The sequence below is a fragment of the Pezoporus wallicus genome, unplaced genomic scaffold (assembly GCF_028554395.1).
Source record: "Pezoporus wallicus isolate ANWC-B61680 ecotype Strahan unplaced genomic scaffold, APGP_CSIRO_Pwel_v1 contig_3365, whole genome shotgun sequence".
NCBI lineage: Eukaryota > Metazoa > Chordata > Aves > Psittaciformes > Psittacidae > Pezoporus > Pezoporus wallicus.
In genome coordinates, this window is record NW_026640883.1 from 100,634 (window position 1) to 119,026 (window position 18,393).

General features: G+C 40.2%; 1 protein-coding gene across 3 annotated transcripts in view; it reads left to right on the forward strand.

Annotated features, from left to right (window-relative positions):
• The window catches only part of ARMH3 (armadillo like helical domain containing 3), a 127,435-nt gene that overhangs the window by 54,010 nt on the left and 55,032 nt on the right, over positions 1-18,393 (forward strand). For 2 of the 3 annotated variants that reach the window (XM_057421124.1, XM_057421123.1), the window contains 3 exons: positions 1,371-1,453; positions 1,950-2,076; positions 4,806-4,881. In XM_057421124.1, coding sequence (XP_057277107.1) covers positions 1,371-1,453; positions 1,950-2,076; positions 4,806-4,881 — 286 coding nt within the window. Of the gene's footprint in view, positions 1-1,370; positions 1,454-1,949; positions 2,077-4,805; positions 4,882-13,341; positions 13,852-18,393 lie in introns of those variants that run through there. The other variant, XM_057421125.1, reaches the window with a different exon arrangement.

Here is an 18,393-nt window from a genome sequence, read left to right on the forward strand (position 1 = left end):
ATTCAGAATCAGACAATTTTGTTTCCTTCCGGATCTTACCAGGCTCTTCACATCTGTCTTTTTACTGTATGTTTTTTGGTTTTCCCTTTTGTGAATATTTTGTAATCCTGAAAGGGGAGGAGGTTGTGTGTGTATCTAAACCTTGCCCTTAGGTAATTCCTGTTCCCTGTGCTTTATCTCTTATTTTATAGGAATGTAGATGAATGGTCTGTTCTCTGTATTCTGTGGGCTTCTCCCAGACTGGAGTTGGTTTTCTCAGGGGTTACTGTGTAGTGTGTAACAGCTGTGCAACAGTGGGGGGAAGGATGGATTTACAAGTTCTAATTATAAGAGATTGGAGTAGTACCTGGTGCTACTCTCTTAGATGCAGGTAACAATTACTAAGTAATTGAGAGCCTTTTTAAAAAGGTCTGCATTCCAGCTTGACTTTGCAGGCCACCTAATTCAGATGTTTTAAGTCTTTGACATCTGTTGACTTTAGAGCAGAGTACATTAAGAATCTGTTAAGCAGGCATCAGCTTTCAGTGCTGAGCAGCTTGAGTAATGCAGAGAGCAACCCTGAGTAATGCAGAAGAAAATAGCTTTCCTTCTTTGAAATTTTCAAGAACTAATAAAAACAAAATAAAGAACTTCCCTTTTTACCAAGTGCACGGAATACAATTGTTTAAATTTTGTTTGATTAAAGCTCTTTTAGCCAACCTTTTTGTTAATTCCCACTATTGCTAACTGATTTTGAGCAGCTACAGCTATGTTTGTTTTTTAAACAAGTGTGAACCAGATCTGTAATCTCTACTGCGTAGCCCTAGATAACTGACACAATAAAGTGCTACATCCTTCCTTGTAACATTGCAGCAGCATTGACACGGAGCTACAGAAGAGCTATGCTGTGGGTTGTTTGGGTGTTTTTTTTCTTGTTACTTTGGTTTTTTTTAACTGCATATATCAACAAGAGTGACAGTTTGGGGCTGACTGTGCATACATCATGTTGGTGATGTATGAAGCAGAAATGAGACAGTTGGAATCTCCAGCCCCTATCTGCTCACTTCAGGATGTAGCAGATAGAAAAATCTCCCCTGAACTGTCTAAGCTAACAACAGACTTACCCTGAGGCTGAGCAGATTTGATTGGGAAGTCAGTGAAGGAGAATAAATGTGGACAGTGAAATTGCTGTCACTTACCTGTCCAGCACAGTATTTTAGCCAGGAAAAACCCTAAACAAACAAAAAATGCCATGTAAATTGATGTATTTATGAGAGGTGAGCAGCTGGCGTTTAATGCTAGATAATGAAAATAGATCTATATTTAGGTGACTTGCTGAGAATGATTTTGCTTTTAATTTTATTTAAAAAATACATGTAATTTTCCCCTAGCTTTGATCAACTTGTTGAAGTTCCTCATGTCTAATGAGACTGTGCTGCTGGCCAAGCACAACATCTTCACCCTTGCCCTTATGGTGAGTACAGGCAAAGCAAATATTTTTATTTTAAACAATTTAATTTTGAATGAATCTTAGGAAAGAATCCAGGATTTCTGGGCTAGGAAAGACATATCAGAACAAGACTACAAAGTGGACAAGTATCATCGTGGTTGGTTTCACTCGATGTTTGGAAAGGGCAGCGTTTGGACTTACCATAGGGTCTGCTCATTGAAATAAACAAGCCTATGTGAGGACTGGCTTAGTTTAATTTTCCAGATTGGTAGTGTTTTTTCTTGTTCTGTGGCCATTAGAGTGTTTTCCTGGCCCCAGATACAATAATATTTAAGTTTCCTTTCTGTCTCTTCTCCATAATAATGAAAATAATACATAAAACAATGAAGTGATGTAATACTGTGCAATGCAACTGAGAGCTATTTCTTTAATGGTTTTGGATGTAGTTTGAATTGGTTTTGTTGCAGAATAGATTTTGAGTAAATATTCTGTTGTAACTTTTTTTCACTTCTTTGTATAGGTTGTGAACCTGTTCAACATGTTCATCACTTACGGAGACACCTTTCTTCCCACTCCCAGCAGCTATGATGAGCTGTATTACGAAATCATTCGGATGCATCAGAATTTTGACAACCTTTATTCTATGGGTGAGTAGCTCCTGACTGGTGAGGAGTACTGTGAGGGTGGTGGTAGAGGGATGATCGTGTCAGGTGTTTTTCATCCACCTGCTAATCATATGTCTTGGCAGTGGACATGTTTTGTGTACTAGGATGCGTTTGGTAAATTAAGAATTGAGAGGGGGATAAACTTGTTAAAGGTGTAATTTTTTTAGTCAGAAAAAAAAAAAGGGAACAAACTCATTGCTTCTCTAACAGCTACATACTGTGGTTGGAAATACAAGTTTGTTGGCACAACTGGGAATGTGGTATTTCACGCATCTTCGCGTAGTTTACATCTATTGCATTCAACAGTTTCAAGTCAGAACGCAGGTATGTGCTGCAGAACCAGCCAGCACAGAGAAACTCAGTGCAAACAAGAATTTGGAAAAGAATTTGAGAAACTTATAGCAAGAAGCTTGCTGTGCTAGACAAATCACATCTCCTACACTCATTGCCAAAACAAACCAAGAAAACAGCCTTCACAAACCTGCTTGTAATGACAAGCGAATCACTGGACTCAAGAATGTGCCTATTGGCAAAACAGGGAGAAGCTGCCATCCTTCAAAGAGAGAGAGACATGCTGGAATGCCACCAAGTGATGTGCAGCAGAGAAAAGGGGAACAAAAGGAGAGCAAGGAATGCATGGAGGCACAATCAGGCAATGTACACACAGGAGCCTGCAGCAGCACTGGTATGGAGCCTGCAATAGCACTGGTATGGAGCCTGCAATAGCACTGGTATGGAGCCTGCAATAGCACTGGTATAGTGCCTGCGTGCTTGAAGTTCTGAAGCAAAGAAGACAGCTATAGGTTTTGTTTGCTTCTTCTAGAAGCACCTTTCTTCACCCCCTGCTCCTTTCTCAGTGTGATCACCCAGTAAACAGCAGGAGTTAATATAAGCTAATAAGGGGAGTTAAAAGGCAGTGGGAGGGAGACAGTTGGCCACAGCCCTCTTCTGATATGGGAGAGAACTATCATCACCTAAATAAAATTAGCTGAATACTCTGTGCAAGTGCAAGCAAAAATGAACTGCCCTTTTGTACCAACTTCCTACTGTTTTCATCCATTATATAAGGGATCACTTGGCTATTTTCATGCCCTTTGAGCATATAAGATTTTTTGCTAATCCATTTCCTACTCCCAAGAATTACAGCTAGTAAAATGAGGTGCTTTTACTAGCTAGTAATTTTTCAAATCTGTCCTGTGTGGAAGCTGAAGGAAAGTGGAACGGAAGAATAACACTCAAATACTTAGTTGGGTTGCAACAGGCACATCTGACCTGTTGAAACAATTCATTTCCCACATGATTTTTTTCATCCTGCTACACGAAGCAAACCCCTTTGAATTAATGGAAACCTTCTCTGAATACATTACTTCAGATATTCAAGTACAACACGTACTGTTTGGCAAAATGTTACCCAGAGCTGACATCATTGTTTTTTTCCTGCAGATGACATGTAATAGTAGCACTAGGAAGTGAGAAGGTAGCACTGTTTCAAGTTAATGAAAGCCGCAGTTTAACCAAGAGTCCTGACAGCTTCCCTTTGCTTGTCAATCCATCTCACAGGGACTACAGTCACCCTTCTTTCTCTTAGCCTTGGGACATCTGTTAGCACAAATGAGAAGGCTACTCTGTCCTTCAACTTCCCTGTTAATGTGGTTGAAACTTTCAGAGTTGGAAGTGGAGATGAAATCTGATTGCTTTGGGTTTTATTAATTTATTTTTCTTGTCCTGAATCTGAACTTTATCCAGATCTGCCGGATTGAAGGCTTTTCTCATGTGATAATAGGCATGAGTATGAAGCCACTCTGCTTATGAATTCACTTGTAGCATCTGTATTTGTAGATGATGCTAAATTTGCGTGATGTGCTTTTCCCTCATGTCTAAGTTGAGGGTGAACCTTCCTTGTGGAATGTAACCACCAGAAAACCCTCTATATACAAATTAATAGAAAATTCTCTCTATTTCGGCAGTATGGAAATTAACCAAACATTTGCTACAGGCTCTGTTACTGTTTTGGTACTTGCAAAGAGATGTGCAGGTAGCTGCCACCATAGAAACACTCATACTCTGACCTAAATAAATATTTTTGGTACTCTGGCAGAAAAGAATTGGATTCCCTAGAAGTTCTTCTTGTTGCAGAATGTTTTCAGATCTGCTCCCAAGTCTGTCAGAGACCATCTGTGCTGCAGAACAACACCCTTGTTCCTACAGAGAATGTTTTTCCCTAGGCTGGTGTGTAATTCTTCTCTTCATTTCCAGATAAATGGGGAGGTAGAGAATCCATCACTGCTGGGTGGGTTTAAATTGCAGGATGTAGTCCAGCTCAGATGGAACCTCGCATACATAATAGGAGCCGGAGGAGAATGGTGGTGTGTGGAATGAAAGGTATCACTGACCTGGGATGCTGCCCCGTTTCTGGGGAAAATGAACTTTAATATGTGGTGATAAAAGCATTTAGGAGAACTTAGGCTCTTCTATTCCCTCTGTTTCCTGTCTGCCAGCCATTATTTTGTTCTGCTCACCTCTTCTGTGCTCCTTACCTTTCAGAAGGGCATTGAAGGGCACTCCTGCCCTGGATCACAGATGATTTCAAAGATGACCTTTGTTCTGATATGCTTCCCAGACTGTCGTCTTGCTAAAGCAGATTTTTTGACATTTTGGATTAGAAAAATGCCAGTTCTGTGCCAGCACTGTTAATTGTCTTTTCCTTTCAGTTCTAAGGCTGTCTACCAATGCTGGTCAATGGAAAGAGCCTGCAAGCAAGGTGACTCATGCCTTAGTCAATATTAGGTAAGGACTGGAAGTTAATAACCATTTTAAAGATTCTTGTGTCCTGTGTGACTGCGTTCTTACCGTGACACTTTCACATTTGTTGTACTGAATTTAGTTTTGAATTTGTTCCCTTTGTTGGGCTAAATTGCTGCTCCATACAGGGCCCACTGGGATAAAGGGAGGATCACCAGAGTTTGATTGTCCTCTCTCTAATAATTCTCTTGGCTCTTCTTTAGACTGAGTGCTTTCAAAGCATGGCACAAGCTGTAATGAACTAATCCTTGCAGCATTCTTGGGAGAAGTTGCATAGTAGGGAACAATGCTGTGCTGGCAAAGCAATTGTGGATTTCTGTTGTGTGATTCTGTTGCAATTCTATGAAGCTATGAAGGGGGCTATAAGCCAGCTGTAATAAGCAGATTCAAGGCCTCTTTTAACATTGCAAGATTTGTGTGTGTGTTTAAAATTGATTATTTAGGGACATTTCAGTATTCTCTTAAACCTCTTCCTCCTGCTCAAGGGCAGAAGTTATGTTCTCCTTGTAAGACTAAGGAATATCTGGGGGTGCTTTTGTTCTGTATTCCTTCCTGACAGCCGTAATTTCTTGGTTTTGCTTCTGTAGCAGCTGAGTACTGGACAGGAGGTTCCTGGATCTGATGGACTGGAAAATGGAAGAATGTTGAAAGAGAAAATTCATTGGTTATCTCTGGCTTGTAAACAAACCGTAAAAGATACAAGTATTTATCTGTCCATAGTTTCCCTGGTCACCCCAGGCACTTGGTGTCTACACTATACTGAGTAGCTCAGTATTCCACATTGCTAGTACTTGTCATTTTCCTCACTGCAAAGAGATTGTGTAGGACAAGGTGTCTGAGGGCACCTTTCAAGTCAGTATACATCTTAAGTGTCTATAAACCACCTTACAGGTTCCCTTAGTAAGTCTGTAAGCTTAGTAACGTCGCGTATGGTTTCAGAAGATGTATTTTGCTACTATCCTTATTACTGTTTTTTGTAAACAGCCGTAAATGGACGCTCGTGGGCAGATAATGCACTTGGAGTGAAGCAGCAGAACAGATGGTTGTTGCCAAATTAATGTCATTTAATGTGACACAAAGTGCCTGCCCTGGGAATTCTCTGTATACCCAGGAGAGATCTCTAAACTGGGAAGGGAGGAAAAATAAAAGTGCTTGCGCTTGCGCTCACCTCTGGTTTGTGCAATCAAGAGTTTGTGATACCTGTCTCTGGACAGCCTGTACCAGGCATGTTTCAGTGCATGGTGCTCTCTGGAAGCAGTGAAGCCTTTAACGTGTTTCTCTTCTAGGCTTTTGGTAGCTTTCCCCTGCTCCATCAAACTGCTCATGTGCATTGAAATTTTGTGTCATCTTTCACTAGCCTAAGAAGTTTTCATGAATGACTGCTTTTCATTTAGTGAAATTAGGAAAGGTCTAAATTAGTGATGATTCAAGGCTTAGAGAGGGATTGGTATTCAGAGAAGCTAGTCTGTTTGACTTACCTCCTCTCTGCCTCAAAAAAGGGGGGGGAAGGGAGGGTGTGTAGGTATTTTGAATTTCCTCTACCAGTTTGTTCTCTACTCATGGTAAAAATATTACATTTGAAGGGTTCTTTAACTGAATAGATTTTGGAGCAGCCAGTTGTTGAAAGCTGGACAGATCCAAAAGTACTGTGCTTTTGTGAAGGTGATCCACAGCGTGATGTTTCAAAATGGTGACTACTACTTTTTTTTGCAACAACATGCTTTAGAAACTTCCAAAAGATTCATTCCCTAAAGGGAAAATAGCTGAAGTGAAAGGCCTGTGATAATGTGGTAATACTCCGTTTTGACCTAAAGACTGGATTTAGGCATTTGAAAGCTGCATATCGCGCAGCAGACGGACAAGAGGATAATTCTTCAAGGAATGCCTCAAGCTTTCCAGGGTCTGAAGTTTTCTGCAGTCTGGAAAGACCATTTTGACCTTGTCTGTTGGCTACTCCACTTTTCCAGCAATGTCTTAGGAGGACTTGACACTAGGGCCACATGTTTTCTTCTGGTGTTGGACCAGGAGCACAAACTGGAGCCTTGTGCACACATGCCTGTGGCTCTGTTGCAGAGAGTCACGGAGATGTTGTAAGCCCATATCACCAAAGAGAAAAGGGAGAGAAGATGCTTGAGAAGAATGAACCATTTAGGGCTGATGGCTTTAGTAGAGAAACACAGTATATTAATGAATGACGGTATTATCCTTAGATGTAATTTTTTTATGCATCAATAAGGATGTGCTGATTTGAACCTGGCTTAGCTCCCCATTGTCTGTTTATGCCCCTTTGGTTTCCCCTTAGAGTAGTCTTACTGGACTATTTCTTATTCAGATGCCTTTGCCATGAAGGGAATGAGTTTAGAGAAATTCACCTTATGTTGCATTTTTCCCTCAGCTTGTTCTATCATTCTGATAAGTTGTTATGAGCAAGGATTACCTGCTTTTTGCTGGTAACAGTGCTGTGCAAAGTCACACTTTGGTTTGTACCTTCATCTCATTCCAACAGCTACTTAAAAAAAAAATAGATTAAAACTGTCAGTTCATTATCCTAAGGCTTTTGGTAGGAAAGATTATAAATGTAAAAGCATCTCTGTGTGCATGCACATGGAAAGCTTTAACAAGTGTCTTAAATCCTAGTGTACAGTCTTACATGTATTTTTGCTTGAGGAGGAGTGAGTTGTAAACAACTTTTCAGGGCTGCAATGCATTTATTTTATAGGAGTAACTGTAAACACATAAAACAATCCTGCTTGTACCCCATGCTGCTGGATTGGCAAGGTCATCTGGTTAATTGCTTTAATACAGAGTCAGGATGAGTAATACCTAGAGAATCTTTGACACTTCATTTAAACTCAGCTGCAGAGGGAGATCCCACTTTGTGTATCCTGTTATCCTATGAACTGTACATCTCAGTTGGACTGTATTCTCCATTAGGCAGTCTGATGGAGTTTTGGTTGTTGCTGAATAATCTGATTTTTCTAGACCTTACTCCAGCGGAAAAAGCAGTCACGAATGTTCTTTTTGAGTATTGTGAGACAGGAAGGCTATTCCTACCTTCTCTCCATATCTCTCCTTTTTACAGATGATTCATAATTTCTGTCCAACCTAAAGAAAATAAAAACTTGAAGAAGACAGAATAATAATAACCGCACCTAGTTGAAATCTTCTGTACTGTATTGGAATGAGTGATCCCTATTGCTGTCCTGTCCCATAATAGTGATTATAATGTCTGTCTATGGATTTGTATTTGTCGTTTATGTAAATAATTGAGACATGATGGACTGCAAGATGCAGCTGCAGCACTGATGGGGTTGAAATAGAAGCTGCAGCAGTTAGTGGTTTGAAAACTCACCTTCTCACCTATGAGGAAATAAGCACATTTTGAGGCAAGTAATTTTTTAAGCTAACGAGCCTCTTCAAGATAAAATTGTGCAGGTTTGCATTTAATGAGACTTTCATTAACACAGGGTTCAAAGGGGCATCTTCTGATTGCTCACACAGTGAGGAAGGTGGCAGCTGAATCCCTGTATTCTTTTAATAGACTTTCTCCAGATCAGGATTTTTTTCAAGGTGAATAAATAGATTAACTCAGTGATTAATAGACTGAATTTCCTCATTGTCTGAAATTCAGTCCCATCAGAATTTTTAAAGTAATTTTATTTTTCTCTCCGAAACACTTTTCCCAAGTAGAGAGTAAATTTTGGGTATGGAACTAGGTGACAGGATTTTTTTCTTTTTAAAGGTGTTTTATGTGCAGTTGTAGCATACGCTGCAATCATTGCTTGGGTGCTTTCATTCACTCTTCTGTTTTGCAGCTACTTTTGTTCCACATGAACCACCCTGTGTGATACTCTGGTTGTTCAGGAGGTGATGCTTCTCCCAAGGCTGCTTTTGGGGTTGTAAAGGATAGATTGGGGATTTGGGAGGAGAATTGAAAGCATCACATGGTTGTGTATAAAATGGTTGTGCTTGCTGCCAGCCTGGACAGGAGCACACTGAAAGAACATTTACAATTTCACTTAGGTGAAAGAAGGCCAAATTGGACTGTGCTAGTTCATTGAGGGATACATAGTACCTTCAGTGTTGGTCTGCTTTACTGCAAGGAATTTAGCATCTGTTCACAGGGAAAGAAAAGCTAAATGCTGCTGACCTCGTCCTGTGTTAATGGGTAGCTGTCGCATTTAAGCAGGATACAAGCAAGGGCACCTGATGGTAGATAAGGGTTTCTGTATAGAGAAGAGGCAATACAGTCAGCTGAGACTGTGTACAAAATATGTATTTTGCATACTTTCCTCCTACCCTCTCCATACAGACAGAATGGACACACGTGCATGTTTCTTGCCAATATGAGTAAGAGAATGAAAAAGCCTGTTTATGAAAATAAATGGTCAAGAAAGTCTATGTGCATATGTATAAAATACGGATATCTGTGTGTATAGTATATGTATGCACACATGTATATGAATGTGTGCATTCATATATATAAATATCTAAAAATACATATACATAATCATGTATATACTTATAAAAAAGATTTATATAATGCACACACACATCTTGCCTTTAAGAATACAATATGTATGGCTACAATACAATACAATAATGAATTATTGACAATACAATAATGTATAGCTAAAAGCCATAATTTCAAGCTGGAAAAAAAAACCTACCACTTGCTTGTTTTCAGCTTCTCTGAGATAAATCACCAGTGTTGACTAAGGATGCCCAAGCATTGCTCCTGTCAGCAGTGTTACCCTGGGTATGTACATAACCCTGGGACTGATGAACAGTGCAGGATCATGCAGAACTGCTCGGCTTGGGCCAGCCAGTGCTGAGCGCGGAGGGTGCTGAGGCCATGTAGGTTACCTGGAGTTCATAAACCTACTTGTGAGGGCTACCACTGGCAGAGTAACGACTCCATTTGGTTGTTCACCGAGGTGTGTTTAATGGTAATGACCTCAGACATGCTGTCACTGCTAATCAGTCTGACTGAGCTCAGATCGCAGGCTAGTACAAGACAGTCAACGATTACTATTTTTCTTTTAATAAAAAAAAAAGTGACAAAACCAAAGAGAAATTCATAAATATATTTTATTGGTACTTTAAAATCCAAACATGATGTCAAGATTAAGGATCAAATTGTTACTAAAACACTGTAAGAAAACTTCCAGGCTTTACAAAGGCTGGCTGAAGAATTAGTTCATCACAGTTTTCAGGTGGCAGTCTGAAAAAATTATGATGTTGAAAAACTGAAAGTGGATTCAAGATGTGGATTCTGGCTTGGTTCTGGATCTTTTCTAGTGGCCTGTAATCGCTTTACTCTTCACTGAAGAAGCAAAGTTAGTAGGGTCTTGTCAGTTCACATGTTTATTGTTGCATGCTTTTCTGTTACATAGGGACTGTGGCACAGCAGAACAGTTCCTGAAATACCACTGTGGTTGTGGTGGAGCTTGGTTGCTCAGTGTTCATCTGTTATCACTGGTTGTTTTTTCACTTGACCTTGCAGTATTCTGGTAGGGAAAGTTCATTTGCTAGGAGCAACAAATTTTGATGTGAACAGATTCTGGCATTAGCTGGCACCTGAACAGAAGGAGCAGGTGGATTGAAAGGGAAACACCTCTCTTCCAGGCCTTTGTGACCAACAGCATACTATCAGAAGAATAAAAAAGAAAGGAAGAAACACTCTTATCTCAGAGTGCCTTGTTTCATTTTTCCATGGCACTTTACCCATGCTCCCAGTGTTTTATTAATGTTTAGGGTTTTTCTGTAGTCATATAACTTCAGCATTTCATTTCTTCTACATTATCTGATTTCTTCTTGAGACTGCAGTGTTAGTTTTCAGTTATTACCCTTTATTTACCAGCTGATTCATCTTGGTGTGTTTCTCTTACAGAGCCGTAGCCAATTTCATTCTGCTGTAATTTTCTTTCATTCTTTTTCATTCATGCAGTAGCTTAATTAAATGTTGTCTCTGCCACTGGCCCACATCCAAAGAGTAAATCTGTAGTCGAGTGGCGTTGTATGGACCAGTTCCACCAACACTGCAGTGTGGTTCAGCAAGTCAGGTGCATCCCGGGTCACCTTCCTTCTTTCTGCCAGTAACTTCCATTTCAGTCCCTGCAGCCTGAGAAGGGACTCTTGACAGTGTCAAGCCTGTTTAATGATTGATTTTTTTTTTTTTTTTTCCCAGTACGTTTGTGGAAGGATTGATTTCTTGTTTGTTTTTTTTTTTCTTTTTTTCTGTAGTGACCTAAGGTTTATACAGCCAATACTGATTTTGAGCAAAGCTCTATGGCGAATGCCTCTATCTAGGTGCCATAGTCAAGGCTTGCTTTCTTTAATGCAAGCCACCTGCAGGGATCACTTTCTCTCTAAAATTTCGCCCTCAAAGCAAGTAATGATTTTTGGACTGGGAGGGGGATGAACTTGAAGTGATTTATTCCCAGGGTGGCAGCCTTGCTTAGCTGACTTTCTTAACTTTTTTCCAATGTCTGCAATTGTATCAGCTGCTTTCATCTCCTGTCTTCATGTTACAAAGTCAACATGTTGGCCTTTTAAGAGGGAACTTGCAGAAGGGTACGCTTTTGTATTTCAGCTGCTCTGTAAGGTGGGGCATCTGTTCAAGGGAGGATTGTTTCCTGGGTGGAAAGGAAACTTCTGCAGTGCAGCCCCTGTTTGCTAGTCTCATCCTAAATTCAGCTAGTGTTTTCATGTGGTTCTCGTAAGGTGAACATCTCACTGCTGTTTACCCTTGTTCACACTTGTCAACCTTTGTCTTCCCTGCCATTTTGTTGGAATCATTTCTTCCTTAAGATCAGAAAGTTTTGGAAAGTTAGCAAGGATCTGTAGGCTACTTGACAAAGTTTGCTGAGAAATGTTACCTCCATTACTGAGGCATTGCAACCCACATTTCATCTACTCTGTATTGAGTGCAGCCACCCTGTGAACAGGGGAATTCCTGTCTGCAGAGCTCATTTACTGGATTCATGGGGACTTACAAAATGGAGTTAGTTAAGCTGCTAGCAATTTTTTGTGGAAGCTTTGGAGGTATAATGTTTGGCATATAGATTCAGCTTCTGTGTCGGGAAATTCAGGGTCTGGAGCTTTGGGAAAACAGTCAGCAGAGGAGAAAAGTGGAAGAGACTTCTTGGTGTGATTATGGTCTCCTGTTTGATTTATGTGAGTGACTTTGCACTGCCTGCTGTGAAGAAGTGTGGCAGCAGGCAAGAAATTCTTTCTCGTTTTGCTTGCCAAATAACCTTCCTCTGTAGAAACATAAAAATAGTGGGGAATATATGTTAGCACTGGGAGTGGTTTTGGTTTATTTCACAAGTGGATATAGTGTTTATTTGTCAGAAGTTGTTTTTGACTCATTTGCAGATAGTTTGTTCTTGAATCCCCTTGCTGGGCACAGACAAGTAATGTGTGAGCTCAGTAATACATTAAAGCAATGGCTGCAAAGCTAGGATGAAATCTTGTAAACATTTCAGGGGTTTTGTTGAAGCACAAAATCCACACAGGTCTGCTGGTTTCTCATGTTGAATGGTTGTATTGTTTCATCCTGTTTATGAGAACAATCTTAATTATTTCTCTGGTGCTGTGGCTGGCCTGAGTTCAGTTTCTAATTGGTAGATTTCAACCTTACAGTCAGCGTCTTTGTTGGTAGCTCTAGTGCAGCCAGGAAGCAACCAGATGCTCTTGGCCCCAAGAACTGGCCCTACTGGAACAGGATTGAAGCACAGTTTGAAACATTTCCCTATAGCTTGTCAAAATTTTGCCCATGCTAGTTTTATTCTTTGAGTAAATATAAGGGACTCTGATCTCCACCAGTCTCAAATCTAGCTTTCAAGATTTGCTTTAATGGGGTGAGAACATTAAGCAGCTTTCTTCATAACCCCAAAAATGTAGAAATTATTGTGAGCTTAAATAACACCTTTATCCCTTGAAAAATGATGTAGTATAATGCTGTTTTGCTCTTTTTGTTTAAAAGAAATGTGTTACTCACAGCAGCAGCCAGCGTTATTATTCCCTCTTAAAGCCTGTGCTGTGGGATGTGTATTTAAAAAGAAAAAAAGCTTTTCAAAATCCAGTAATGTGTATTTTATATTATCTTAACACTAGTGGGGGGCCTAAAATTTGGGTTTGCTCTGGAAATGTAAATGCCTTATTCTTTTAATTCTTCCTTTAGGGTAAAATTGACAAAGTACATGCTCATTAAGTACATCTGCTCATTAAGGTAATGAAGTACCTACCTTATCTTGAACTGAAAGCGAGGATAATACATTGTTAGCATGACTGCAGAACTGCAGTCTGTCTGAAGATTGCACCAGAATCTGGGGCTCAGTTCCCTGGGAGCTGTGAGAGGAGGGAATCTTGTTTGTAAGACTTCAGTCATTAGACGAAACGCACATCATAGTGTTCAGAGTTCAGATGCTTGTCTTTTAGGAGCTCTTCCCACCAAAGGCTGAGAAGGTTGTCTCGCCCTACCAGCATAGGGCCTAGCTTCACAGCCATCAGTAAATACCAGTTGGTTATAGACAAGGCTAAGGTGAAAATAAACTGCTGCCTGGAGAAAAAAAAAGGAGTGAGTTGTGATTTCTGTTTTATGTTTTTCCTTTCAAATATGAAAATATTTTGGGCTTTGATACCTGTGTGTCCAGATAGAGACCATGAGGTACATCAGAGCTTCAGGTGGTCTGAATTAAATTGACTGTTTGGAAATCCCAAAATGGAATCTTTTGTTATTACCTTTTTTAGTCTCTAATTTTTCGTTTAACCCTTGTACCTAGGAGAGTAATACAGAAAGTGGTGATGTAGTGTTTCTGAAGCAGCCATTTCTCCCTTAGCTTTGAAGTCAGATTTCTGTTGCTTTTCTGAAGGGGATGCTAACTGGGAAGGATTGGCAGTCAGAAATGCCCATGTACTTGGCCACTTATCAGCAATCAGAGCCAGCCAGATTAAGGTAACAGAGATCTCATGAAGAATTCATCTGTGATGGGTATCAGATTCTGATACCGTGCTGGTAAGGATTTAGTTGAAGAATGTTACTCTGGCAAAACTGCCCTGCTGTGCTTCCTCAGCCTGTGCTTCTGTGATCACTTGGAGCAGGTATAAACTGATAGTGCTGCTGAGCAGGAGGATTCATCTGCCATTCATTCCTGGCATCACTTCCATGGGAAGCACCCTGCATTGTGCATCTGCATAGAAAGAAGGAGATGGGGGGCCTGGCCCAGGATAAAACTATCTAGGAAGGAGAAAAAAGAATGAAACAGTATGGTTTAGCCTTGGTCAGGTCTTGAGCCTTCATTACATACAGATACACAAGTGCTTGTGTTAGCAGGCAGCTCGGTGTTAGGGACAAAAGGACAGTCTCTCTCAGCAGCATTGACCTGTTACACCAGTTTATGTCCACTGTCATCGGTTGTCACTGTAACTCTTTGCAGGGGCCTAAGCACATGCTCTCCTGCTTGTGCTGGTATTAGTGGTTTTTGCAAACTGTTCATGCTGTTAAGAGAAACATCAACATAACCATTGCCTGAAGATTCAGTTTGGGCACCAGGCTTGAGACAATACTGCCGTGAGCCCATGGTGCTATTGGGTGCTACTCGTCAGGGAGCCTTGGGTAGGAGATTGCTGACATGTTTAACGCATTGTGCTGCGGAGTCCTGTTTGATAGGACACAAAAGCATGGTTTCAAATATGTATTATTTAGAGGGTGGCCAAAAGTGGGATGACCTTAAAAGTTTCTTGACAATCCTTTTGCCTGACTTTGCTAGACTTTGAAAGCCTAAATGCTTTTCGTTTTGCTGCTTTACGTTATTAATAGGTCATCGCTTTGTGTGTTAATTACAGTGACATTTTTCTTCTCAGTAGTTGGATTATGGAAAGTTTTTGAGTCTGTGTAGGATGGGAAGTAATGCAAACTTTGTGGCCAAGGGAAGGGTGATTTCAAACTTCAGAACACTGAATTTCAATGGTGACTTTGGTTACTGTCAAAAAATGCTTCTATCCCCTATAGAAAATGTTGCTGGTAACTGCTTTTAAGGCAGGATAAATGCCTTTTATTCTAAACAAATTTGTGATGTTGCCCGCACTTTGGATGAGGAATTTTAAACTGGATCCTTCTTCCAGAAGGTTGTGTTGTGTTAATTAATGTAAAACTCTTGCTGCTGACAGAGGGGTGTGAATATGATATACTTAATATTATGTCCTTCTTGTGGTGTCTGAAAAAGCTTAACAGGGAGCCTGTTAAGCACGGCAGTGTACATGAGCAAAGGTTAATTGCTTCTACTTATACTTTCTTGTAATTATTTAATGTCCTTCTCATAATTTTGCAACACCGTTTGCTTTGGAATCTGAACTTGACATTAATTTTTTATGGACGTTTGAGGTGAGCTTCTGTGAGGCAGGCATTCTCTTCAAAACTTGGAAAGCAGTAGATCTGCTATATGTTGTTCTTGATTCCTTTCTTCATTACAGTTTGAAAGCTGTGGTTGCTTTGAGGCTAGCCCTTGTGTGATATTCTGAGCCTTGTTGAAGGATCAGACTGTGCAGTTCTCACTGGATAGCACTGATTTTTTGTTGGTGACTTCCATGTATAAACTTCTGTCAGAAATGAAGAGCCACAGAAAAAGTCTTCTCCAAGATCTTGAGTTTGTCTGGAAAATAAAGTAGGTAGGATTGCAGTAAGAAGGGTTCTTCCCAAATTGTTTTCAGCATGGATGATCCAGTACTGGAAGAGATTGCTCAGGGAGGTTGTGCAATCCCCATCCTTTGAGTTACTGAAGTCTTGCCTTAACACAACCGTGAGCAAAGTAGCCTAACTGTCCTTATGCTGAGAATTAAATTGGACCACATAACCTCCACAGGTCCTTTGATTTTAGAGAGCAGTCTCTTCACTGCATGGTCAAATCATAAAAGAAGCAAGAAAGCTTATTTTCTTTGAGTGCACTGTGCTTTATGTTAACTCTGGGTCCAACTAAAGGTGCTGAGTAGAGCACTTACTTAAATCAGTGGGAGCTTGTGATGCTTGGAGTCTATTTTATTTCTCTGACATACCAGTAAAGGCTAAAAACTAGGGGACTCGCAGTGTGTGTTGCTGCAGATGCTCTGTATTGTCTGCTGTCTATGAACTTACCAGTAAATTGAATCCTGCCGATGAGATCCAGCTATACAACTCAGTCATTTGTGAGAAGAAACTATTCTCAGTATGATTAATGCTGTGGTTGATGATGGGGACAGAAAGCACTTCTTTGAGTAATGTCTATAATGGCATATTCCCCTGCGTGTATGTTTTGAAGAAGAGTCTATGGTTATTTGAAATTGAGGGCATTTAAGAGGCAGTTAATGACAAGGGAAAATGATAGCTAGGGTAGATTAATTGTTAAATGAATTGTGCCTGCACTTGCTGTCATTTTAATGTGTTATCGGTCTAATTGTAAGTATAATGCTGTATAGGCATCAGGAAACAGCATCGTGCGCTTAGGTTCAGGTCAGAGAAGTTTAAAGGCTTAGCCATGAGGATTTTTTCCCAAGTGTAGCCATCTTTTAGCTGTGGAGTTTTTTGGCTGTTTTTCATATTTGCCCTCTTCCTCTGGAGCACTGAAATCTGTATTTTGATTAATTTTGCTTTTATAAGTTTTTTTCTCATGCTTTTATTTGACAGTGCAATGAAGCAATATTTTCTCATCATCATTTTAATATGAGTTTATGAGCTTTGTTTTAACTGCTTTGGGGATGAGGTGGTACTAACTGAACTTAGTCTGGAATGTAGCTTATGGAGATATATATATACACACACATATATATTAGTTACACTTTATCTCTAGGACTATTTATTTAACTTCAATTTGGCATGGGGCTGCTTTACATTCATGCCTTCAATCTGAGTGGACCAAAAGGGAAATCATCAGGGCGGAAGATGACTGAAAGCATCCAGGCATAGGTCTCATACTGTGATTACTCTGGCAGTGGGGCAGGAAGGCACTGGCAGAAGCTGTATGTCTCTAGCAAGTTTTTTTTCACACACAGCCCATAGCCTCCCTTGAGTGAATTGTGTGGTTTTATTCCTTTGGTAAAGTTTAGTGGTCCCTATTAAGGCTTAGATGCACTGATTGGTGTTTGGGGCCCTCTTTCCTGTTTGATAACACTTTGTTTTTTTTAAAGCATTTGTTGTGTTTGGAGGGGAATCAGTTTGGGCTCAAGGACACCTACAAGATATGAGCTTTGATTGCTTTCAGCCTGCTTTCAGCCTGCTAATCTTCATGATCCAAACTGCCCAATCAAGCAGAAGAACAATAATACCCTCTACACAGGGTTTTGGAAAATACTCGACAGAGGGCTTTAACTAGGAAGAGAGGAGGCCTCTCTTCCTAGTTAAAATTTAACCAGAAATTTATCTGCTAGGAAGTTAAAGTCAGATGGGGACAAGTGCAGGTACAAGCAACAGCAATCACTACTTCTTTCTAAAGGACACTTGGTGTGTGCTTTGCTCAGTCCAGCAAAGTGAAAACTAAAGGTTACTACTAATGTAGTGGGAAACAGAAATGATGTAGAACAGCTTTTGAAGTTAAGGGGCAGTTTGTAGTGTGAACAAATGGGCCGGTGGGGGTATCATGAATAAATAAAAGTTGGAAGTGAAAGGATTTCTAACATTAAAAGCACTGAGGGACTGGGGCAGTCTTGTGACATGTTGGTATATATAGTAGTTATATATCATACTATAGATAGTATGATGCAATCTAAACTGATCTAATTCCATTTAAAACTGGTCAGGGAAGGATTATCTTGTAGCTGAGAGTATGAGAGGGTGTAGAGAGACAGAATCCCAGACTTGCACCAGGAGGAGCGCAGGTAAGAGATGTCTGCTGCGGTTTTCAGTGAGCAAGGGTTGATTTGTATTTTATTTATTAATTGTAAATTCACCCATCAATAATGTTATCAGCTCCAGGACATTACAGAGATGAGTCACATCAGGTTGGTCAGTGGATTAGGACATTGCTCAGATAGTCTGGTAAATTCTGTTGTAGTGCTTTCCGAAGTATAAGGCTTGTAAACACTTTTAGCTGCTTGTTGCAAATTATTTGCTTCCTGCACCAGTGGTTAGGAACCTGTTAGTGTTAATAGACTAGCCGGTTCAAAAAGGCTGATGCCATTCCCTCCTGTCAGTCAGGGATTGCTTTTCCACTAACGGAAGACAGTAAATGCCTTCTGTAAAATTCAGGGGTTGGCTAACAAATTGCAGTTTAGAATACATTACAGATGATGAATGTGATCTCCTTAAAGGGAAATCTATTCGTTTGACTTAGTGCTTTTAGGATTAATTGCTTGCCAGATTAAATTGCTCCATAAAATGCATGCTACTTTATTTGCTCTCTTCATGATGAGATTAGCTAGGCCATGCTGGCTCTTTGTTAATTACAGTGGTATTTTCTTCTTCAATTTAATTATTAAATTGTTTCGCACAGCAGGCTTTCTCCTAGCCTCAGGAAGGACGCT